The sequence below is a fragment of the Acanthaster planci genome, linkage group LG02, assembly GCF_054643075.1.
Source record: "Acanthaster planci isolate LZ-2023a linkage group LG02, COTS_SCS, whole genome shotgun sequence".
Taxonomy (NCBI): domain Eukaryota; kingdom Metazoa; phylum Echinodermata; class Asteroidea; order Valvatida; family Acanthasteridae; genus Acanthaster; species Acanthaster planci.
This window is the reverse complement of record NC_141778.1, coordinates 8,268,555-8,278,114: the sequence shown is the minus strand read 5'-3', so window position 1 is coordinate 8,278,114 and position 9,560 is coordinate 8,268,555. Positions and strand designations below refer to the sequence as shown.

The following is a 9,560-nucleotide window of genomic DNA, read 5'->3' as shown; positions in this document are numbered from 1 at the left end:
GGCTCCGGCGGCCCGCGGCTAGCTAGCTCTTGAGGGCGGTATGAAACCAACATACAGCCGCTGTCGTGCATGCGGATCATGGAACGAGCTGCCGCAAAAGTCCGCAACAAAATGTTAATTTACTGAGCTAGAATTGAAGGAAAATGCAACACTGTCCGTATCATTCGGAAAAAAATTTGAAAGCGAATGTTATAAAGTAAAGTTTATTTCATTTTGACGGAATCGGAGGGGTGGTATCCTTTGTATTGATACATGTGCATCACTTGACGGTGTTTGTTTTCGCGCTATGCATGTGATAGGGCCTACCATGGAGGAAGGAGGGGACCCTGCTTCCTCCATGGGCCTACATACATGTACATGTATGCCAGGCAGCCATGCCAGATGTACATGTACATGTAGTGGCGTTCAGCAGGTGAATTAGAGTTAGTAAAGTAGACGTTCCTGCTGTTATTAAGCTAATAATGGACAGATCTTGACTGTGTAGAAGTATGCATTCTCACTTTCCCATGACGAACAATGTCATGCCTACCGTCATGACCGTAGCATGATGCCTTGTCTTGATCAAACGCGTCCTCGGCAATTTAAGAATCAATCACAACCAAGACAATATACACAAAGCACTGCAGAGCTTTTTTGTATTGATGAATTTGGCATATCTCTAAAATAGCAAGCAGTACAATTTTAGCCTTTCCCCTAGGTGGCATGGAGAACCGTGTTAAATCTCCTGAGGTCAAAGGTCGTGGTCAACGTTGCTCCGGTGAAATCGGTGTCGACCCCAACACTAGGCCTGAAGCTTGCCACATTGAACATGTTGAAGACTTGCATATGGTCATTGCTGCAGATGGGGTCTCGCAGGGTGTCAACATCATTCCAAACCCAACCAAGGTAGAGGCTGATATCCAAATTCAAGCCGGATCACAATGTTCAGTGCAAGACTCGTGGATCTCCGCAAACGAGACCCAGACTATGCCTCAGGCTGAGCAGTTGGCCAGTGAGGCAGGAGGGTCAAAGGAGCAGCTGTTGTCATGGGTTTCAAGCTACGACAAAGTGGAGGAGCTTGTCAGAGAGTACGAGATCAAAACAACCTCCAAATTTCTGATGGCAAATCCTGACAGAGACTTCGGAAAAACATTTGGTACTCATACTGCTTCTTGCTGTTTATAATCAAACTTATAAGAGAGAGCTCTTATTTTTTGACTAACTTTGTCTACTTCTGTGTAGGCTATAACAGTGGCAAATGATATGCTGTGACCATAAATATTAATTACATGTGCCAATTATTTAATGCCAAATTTTCACCACATCTGTTGGCGTTGCTTCCTGTTACTGGTAGTTTACACTTCTAAACAAGAAAGTTTAACATGAAATACTACCTCTGTACTACATTTATGTACATGTACATATGTACCTACTTTTGTAGTTTCAAAGGCATTCTTTTATTTCTGTCAGAGGAAATGAAGCACCATCACCACATTCATTTGGATTGTAAGGGTTTTGGCAACGAACTGTCCCCTAGACTCTGCCTGGAGGGAATGCCCTACATCATGATGGGTAATAGACGTCTGACTTGCCACCATGGAAAACCCCACTACCAGTCAGCCAAGAAGGTGACTTTGCATTCACTTGTCAGATTGCTGAAAAGGCTTGAATGGCATGATTTCAAAGTGACTGTTTTCTGATGACGATTCACCCAGGTCTCTGATACTGCCTACAATGTGTGCTGAATTGGCCCTCCATTAAGATCTTGGCAATTGTTATAGAAACTTAGCATGATTATAGACACATCAGCACTATATCTGTGTATGTCCACAAAGTTTCAACCTAATCAGCTGAAGCAGGTTATGATGATTGGACAGCAAAGGAGGCCTGTACATTTTAAGTGTAAGGCCCAACTGAAGTACATGTTCTTAATTGTGTTATTTTCATATGTATCATATATAAATAAATTCTAGAATCCAGTGATGGGAATAAGGATTGTTTGTTGAATAGAATGCAAATTGATTGGCATTATTTGACATCTTCGTTTTTTCCAGCCTCGGGCAAAAGGCAAGCAGAGGCTTTGCACGCAGGCATCCAAGAAAGTTGGCTGTCCAGCTTACATCTTTATTCGGCACGTCATGCTTCTTCTAGACTTTAGTGTAAGAGAACAATGTAAAACTTGCTTTATTTTAAGGCTGGGAATTTACGTTTCATTTGAAAAATGTTTACCAAAACCTTCCCATACCTTCTAAAGATTTAAACGTTTAGCCAACACTTAACAAAGGCCGCTGCCCCCTACATGTACCTTGCTGTTTTCGTATAAGCATACATGTAAATATGTAGTTCAACAATGCACATGGTCCAACCTATGTAAAAATGTACATGTAGATTGATGCTGGGGCATTTAAAATAAGCAATGCTTATTGTTTTAGAATCCACTTTTTTCTCAAAAGCAGCATGGATGCTGAAAGGGAAAAAACAGTATGTAACAGGCATCGTTTACAATAAAAATGAATGCCAGATTGCATCAATCAAAACATCAAATCTCTAAAAGGGGTGGTTTCATTTAAACGTTTGGGTAAATCTGTAAACGGATTTGGAACAGTTTTTGCTTGAACGTTTTAACGTGTAAACATCCCACACTTACACACATGTACCTTATTTCCTTTATGCTTTTCTGTACGTACAGTGTACATTTTATGATCATGAAGTGTGTTTAGAAAAACTCTTGTCCTGTTGTCTTTCCTGTAAGCATATCTAGTTACCTCCATTAGTCAGCCATATTGAAAGAAATAATGAGCTCAACTCTTCACTTTTGAAACTTAAAAGTATCACTGAAAGCATACAATGAAATTTCCTGTCAAATTGGTACCTGTTTACTCTAATGAATAATGTCATTTTTGTGATAAAACATACTTCAGTGTTTTATGCCAAAGTTGGAAATTTTTCAAAGGAGGCTTGGAACCCACATCAATTTTAAAATAGTCTGATGCCAATCCATTCAACAGTTGACAATTTATAAAACAGATTAAGAGAACAAGGTATAACATGGCCTCCTCTGGAGTGAGATCCATTTACTTTCTGGGGAAGCTTTTGCAGCTCAAACTTGCCAATCTATGTTGAATTTTTGTCAATTGGCAGCAAGAAAATTACAGTGTTACTACAATTTTCTTGTGTGATTCACATTGTGTGCCAAGTCTGAACTGGCCTTGGAGTAAAAAACTGAATCTGTCCTTGAATCTAAGTTTGACAAGAACACTTTAACGGAACACAGACGACGCGAGTTGTCCAAACGCATCAAAGCCACTTGGAAGGAACAGGGCAGCATCACCACCGAGTCTCGCTACTACATCGACTTTCCAGATGTCAGCAGTCACAAGAACCATCCCATAGGAGAAGTAAGTCTTTACATTTGTTGATGAAGGTTCTCAAACTGTGGAAGATTGAACTTGATGTTTTGGAATGTTGCATTTCCATATTCCTAGAAAAGAAGCCGTTTTTGAAAGGAATTATTTTTTGGAATCTGCTGTACGTCCGTTCCCACATATTTTCCAGTGGTTAATCAACCTTGAAATTCCTTCTAAAATGTCATTTATGTGGAGAGAGCTGAGAAACAGATTTTTTTTTAACAATTTTAGTTATAATCCTTAGAGAGAATCTAAAAAATGATATACAAGTACACAGATAAAGAAGTCATTTATTAATTGAAGTTGCTAGTGACTTAGGGGTTGTCAGTACATGTAAGCTGTCTTGTATTTTAAAGAATTTGTTGCCTCTTTAAGCGGTGATGGTTTGCTTTTGTGAACAGGCTGCTGGTATCAAACAACCAATCGACAAACGAGTCAACGACAAAATGCTCCAGCTAATCAGCAATGGGATGAGATCAGTCCCCGTGATTGAGAGATGCATTCAAGACTTTGTCAGGGATGAGCTCTTCAAAGGCTCGTCTTGCCCGCCGGACACCAACCGCCGGTTCTTTCCAACCCAGAAGGATATCGCCAACCGTATCTTTAAGGTCTCGGTGAGGTCCCACTCATCCAAGCTAAGGAGGCGGGAGCTGGAGGAGTTGGTAGGGGGCTGGCTGAGGGAGCAGCGCATCTTCAAGGTCTCAGTGAACTCTTGCTCATCCAAGCTGAGGCGGAGTGAGCTGGAGCAGTTGGCCGGGGGCTGGCTCAGGGAGCAGATGGACAGAGATGGATTTGTGTTTTTCAGAAATGCTCTGGATACCAGCAGGGTTGACAAACAGGACAGTTTGGATGAAGCATTTGGACCTGAGCGCCGAAGTGCGTCTGAAGCAGGCGAGATGGACAAGGATGCAACAAGAGTTAGTTCCACCAAGGATGGGAATGCAGGTGAAGAGCCCCTCCTGGTTTCACCTGGAGAAGGCCTGCTCCTGGTCTACCAGACTTGGCACCAGCGACGGCTGCTGGCCCGCTACGGCTGTTACCTGACCTTCTTGGACTCTGCCCACAGGCAGGCGGGCTATGCCATTCCACTGTACTTTGTCCTGGTGCACACCAACTGTGGGTACCAGATTGTGGCCTTGATCGCCATGGCCAAGGAGACTGTTGGAGGTCTGCATGAGGCCCTGGGCTTGATCAGGGAAGCCAATCCCTGCTGGTGCCCCCAGCAGTTTATGGTGGAGCCCTCCGAGATTGAGATCCAAGCCGTCAAGGGGATATTTCAAGGTATGAAATATCTGAAATGTAACAACTACTAACTACGTTGATGTGACATATACAGTACCCGGCTAAAAGGTCACTACAGCAAAAATGTCATTTTTGAAAATACTCTTAGGGCCCCACTCTGAACATAAAAGAATTTTTTTATTGAAAGAGGCTACATTTTTTTTACTTTTTGTAAAACTAGTTTTTGGGGGCCAATATATTTAAATTTCAACCAGTTTTCTTGTCCAAAACTTATATGTTTGAAACAATATTTTTTCAATAAGAGCCTTTTAAGTGCAGTTTTTCAATAAGGGCCATTTAGTATGAACATGAGGATTTTGTCCTTTGTGACACCCAAGAATGGCATCACAACAGTTAACTTGTTTTTTGTGTTTATTTATTATGCAATCTTTATACATCACAGCAGTTACTGGTAAGCCAAAAAAATCAATGACATGACAGTTGCAACTACACTGCAAGATATACAAAAGGAATCATTGCAATTTTAACCTTTGCTTGTGGTGAGGTTTCCTAGTCTGCCAAACAAACTGAGAAGATGTATATGTACACCCAGTGCTCCGTTACAGGGCTTGTTCGACCTGCACACACACTGTTCACATCAGCATCATGTATAAGTTGCAATAAAACGGTTATTTAAAATTTGATTTAGTGGGTATACATATAACAAAACAGTACATGAATGTACATGTATAGCACAATGCAGTATCGCAAACGATATGATATATTAAACTAACATTTCCGTTCATCAGACTGGCAGGTGCATATTTTTCCAGAGATTTTTTTGGGTCTACCAACAAACACGGCGAAATGGTGCTCCCACTTTTAGGGCAACTAGAGCCTTTCTGAACTTTAGACAAAACTTGATTTCATTTCAGATTGTCAAGTTTTCATCACTGATACCAGACGCCAGCAGGCCTGGGAGCGCTTCCTCCTCAACTCCAAGCACAGGACGGCCAACGTTCAGCAAGATGTGCTGGCCAAGATGGCCAGCATTGCCACAGCACGCACCCAGGAGGCCTACCAGGCTGCGCTGGAAGGCCTGCGCAGGACATGGATGAAGCCTGCTCTGAAACAGACGAGGGCCTGGTTTCGAGAGAAGTGGATGGGCAATGTTGAGGTGATTTTGTTTTGGACGTTGGACTTGGAATTTATTTTGTTTGCCATTTTCAGATGTCCCGAGTCGGCAGACTCGGATTCAAATGGATCCAGATTTAAAAATTTACAGTGCTTTTTTGGGATATCATGTTTTAGATTATCTCATCAAAAGATCCTGAATTAGATGTCAGGAGGCCATAGGTGGGTCAAGGTGTAAATTGCTCCATTACTTTTGTCTCGGATACTTACAGGTCGCGGTTTAAAGTCTTGTGGTGCCCTTGGGTCACATTCAGTTGAGTCAAAGTTTAAGCCCCTTCAGTGCTCTTGACTCAGATGAAGTGAGTCAAGGTTCAAAGTTTTTAGTTTCTCTTAAGGTGCACATACATGTATGTGTATATACCCTGTACATCTGCACCCCTCATATTGTGAGAAGGGAGAGAGAATGACAGACATTTGAATTACATGGCCCCCTTGCACTCGGTGCCCACCCTGATACCTTCCAAATTGTACCCATTCAGATGAAAATTACACCAGACATACGTGTACTTAGTGAACACAATATACAATGTACATGCACAACCAGTGTGTGCACACAGTGTGTCCCACACACACTGAAGCTCCTCTGATTGATCGCACTGCACTAACTCCTATTCCTGTACATAATGCCTAGCAAATCATTGGATTCCACAAAAGTCTATGAGCCATGTACATAATGTTTGGCTGTGGCTGGAAATAAGTGTAATATGTGCTCCCGTGAAAGTCATTGGCTTGCAGCTGTAGCCACTGGCTCTTAGCTGTAGCCACTTCCCATAGACATATGGTTATAGCTGGGTCATCCCATGAGGTTGGGGCACAATTTGTGATGGTGTGAACTGTTACATGGGTTCCGTAAAAATGAACAGTTATTTCCCTGCATGTGGATTCCAAATTGACATTGATATACATCTTGCAAGGCTGAATACACAAATATGTGTTATTTTACAGAGTAAATGACTTACTCTACAGGTCATGACAGGTGGTAAAAGTTACCCATGTAACAAGGACACCGTCACAAATTGTGCTCCAACCTCATGGAGTGACCCAGCTATAAAGCACAGCTAAAACCTGTATCGTTGTTCACTAGTAACATCTTTGCTGTTTGTTTCTCTTCCTTGCAGAGATGGGCCTACATCTACCGGCAGCATCACCAGCTGCTTCCTTTAGTTGTCAACAAGGGTCTGGAGTCTCAAAGCCAGGCCTTGGAGTACCCTTTCATCGCCAGTAAACGTAACATTGCCCTGCATGCCATGCTAGATCTGCTAGTCAGCAAAGTTCTCCCCGACTTGGAAATGAGGTAAGAGAACATTTCTCATAAAATGACACATTGAATTTTGAACTCTCAAAACAGGTTAGGTTTTAAATTTTGTCCGCTACTTCAACCCAGTAGAAATGTGATGTCTTATGTGTCAAAGTTTAAGTTGCAGTGCAGATAGGCATCTTGTAATTGTATTCTATTTGTAGTGCACTCTTAGGGAAATGTTGATGTGTAAGTTGTGTTGTGGTGTGAGTGTCACTAATGAAGATCGGTGCTGCTTAGTATGCTTTTTTCTGTTAGCTTTCCATATGTATGAAGAAAACAATGAACTAGGTATTGGTCACTTTCCACTACATAGCCTGGCTTGATCTTAAATTTGCTGCTGGCAACTTTCATACTGTCTGCATGAGTGTGTACATTCAGCTATCTCTGCTCTGTTTTACAGGTATTTGCAGACTAATGAAGCATGGATAACAACTGCCGACTCTAGTCTCTCGCCTTTTCTCCACAAACGGCCCCACCATTTCATTGACCACTGCCGACAGCACCTCACCCTGGCTAGAAGGATTGAGAAAACGTCCATCACCCAAGACACACAGAACATCTTTCGCGTTCCCAGGGGCAATCAGAATCACAGGGATAATTTTGTTGACCTGAGCGTCCCGTCATGCACCTGCAAGGATTTCCTTGAGACAGAGTTTCCGTGCATGCACCTGTTGGCGTGCATCACCGATGGTAACAAGCTACATTGGGAGCAACTGCCATCTTCCTACCTCTTCAGCCCCTTTCTGACTGTGGACGATGGTCAAGAGTTGGGCGGGGCTGGGAGTATGGCTGTGGGTGGGGTTATGGGTGGAGCCCCAGGAGGGGCTGCTGCTGTATCCCATTCAACTGAAGAGCGGCCCCCTGTAGTTGATGTCAGTGATACTGACGATTCCACTGTGGCTGTCTCTGGGATTTCCTCTGAGGAGAAGGCAACTTCTAATTTGGAAGGTAAACCTCGTACCCCTTAAACATCCCTGAATTACAAAATATCTAGGAGCATATTGAAATCTACCTTCAAAGGGGATCTGTTGAGTATTCTACTGTGCTGAGGCAAGGCCAGTGTTGTAGCACAAATAATGTAATATCGGTTTCTTGAGAAGGGGAGATTTTTGAAGAATTCAGAACATTCAAATTAAAAGATGCTGACAGGTTTACAACTAACTTGTTTTTTGTTGTCTCTACAGCTATCCTTGCTGCAGTGGAAGCCCATCAAACGTTGAAAGAGTCAGCCGACTCTTCCATGAACTCTACCCCAAGAGACAGTGATCCTTTTCAGGATGAGGCAGTTGCCTGCCAAGCCATTGCACGAGAACTTGTAGATCTGACCCACACTGTGACCCACACAGAGACACTTGCCCGTGCACGGGTACAAATGGACGCAGCCCTCGCCACCCTGAGGCAAGCCCTACCCAGGGGAGAGCTGCACACCTCTGTCTGTCAAGATCAGACATCGCAGGATATGCCAGTTTGCTTTGTGAAAGGAGGCATTCCTGTCAATCAGGATCTACATCCTGCAAAAAGGCAACGACTCGAAGAAGAGGTTCATCAGTCAGCTGCGAATGATTGCTTGTTGGACTCCCACATCAAAGTGGCCATCACTAGAGATGTGGAAGTGGCTGAAGCTTACAAAGACGGTGGAGAGGGTGCAGAAGTGGACGAGAGCATTGTCACGGAAACGATCGATCTTCAGCAGGGGGCGGTATTTATTCTGGAGCCTTCAGGGATGATGAGAAACGTTCAAATAATGGATGCGTCAGAAGCAGACGAGGCGGCTGTAGGAACTGTTATCATTAAGGACTCATGAGACAGCTGCTGTTTCCAATTTTGAGTTTTTTCAGCTCCTGCAGTGCTCCTGCGCACCTTGCTGAGACCCTAAAAAAACGGACAAAACAAAATAAGACCAAAGTTAGTTTGCTATGTAGACAACAAAATTCTCCATTATTTCGAAATGCAAAGATCAGATCTTCAGTGTTTCACTAGGCAAGTTTGAGATTCCAAATCAAATTGTTAAGATGACTTAGGAACCATAAAATAAAGCAAAGTGATTTTTGTCTTTGAAACAAGTGTGGACTGGCTTACGTCCGCCATTTCAAAAGTTTGATCATTCAGTGCACAGTATTCAGAAGTTTATAGTTTTCATACCATGCCTTTATGAACACCTAATGCCCTTTGTGAAGCAGTCTGCCAAACATCTCAAGGATTTCCAGAGGAATCTCTGCCATGTTAACCTTACTGTCGGATCTAAATGTAGTCAACAAGGAACAAAATACAGTGCCCAAACCTGATCTCACCCTAATTCACACGGGGATGATGACAGTCAGACCATGGCGTTTTGAAAAATAAAACATTTGGGTGAAAGCATATCTCCTTGAGACGTGGATTTTATCCTGTGACTTTTGTTCTTTCGTTTGTCATTTGTTATGATCTTTTCGGGGGTGCCGCTGAGGTGGAGTCAACAC

At 42.9% G+C, this 9,560-nt stretch overlaps 1 protein-coding gene across 7 annotated transcripts; it reads left to right on the top strand.

The window, feature by feature from the left end:
* The first annotated feature begins 26 nt into the window (after window positions 1-26).
* On the top strand, window positions 27-9,473 carry LOC110979536 (uncharacterized). Of its 7 annotated transcripts, none has more exons than XM_022235410.2 (10): window positions 27-99; window positions 698-1,135; window positions 1,450-1,607; window positions 2,034-2,138; window positions 3,225-3,377; window positions 3,788-4,667; window positions 5,543-5,784; window positions 6,920-7,095; window positions 7,502-8,049; window positions 8,286-9,473. In XM_022235410.2, exons 2-10 carry the CDS (start codon window positions 703-705, stop codon window positions 8,903-8,905), a joined length of 3,315 nt encoding a protein of 1,104 aa, XP_022091102.2. In that variant the 5' UTR covers window positions 27-99; window positions 698-702; the 3' UTR covers window positions 8,906-9,473. The 7 variants fall into 7 exon arrangements, with proteins under 7 accessions (XP_022091102.2, XP_022091103.2, XP_022091096.2 ...); XM_022235411.2 differs by having other exon boundaries at window positions 57-113; XM_022235404.2 differs by having other exon boundaries at window positions 57-153.
* Window positions 9,474-9,560: the final 87 nt, after the last annotated feature.

What these genes read in the sequence shown, in the direction of transcription:
- LOC110979536 (XM_022235404.2), top strand. An exon ending in TGCTTCTTCTAGACTTTAGT is followed by an intron (nt 2,139 to 3,224) that starts GTAAGAGAACAA and finishes CTTGAATCTAAG; the next exon opens with TTTGACAAGAACACTTTAAC. An exon ending in CGTCAAGGGGATATTTCAAG is followed by an intron (nt 4,668 to 5,542) that starts GTATGAAATATC and finishes ATTTCATTTCAG; the next exon opens with ATTGTCAAGTTTTCATCACT.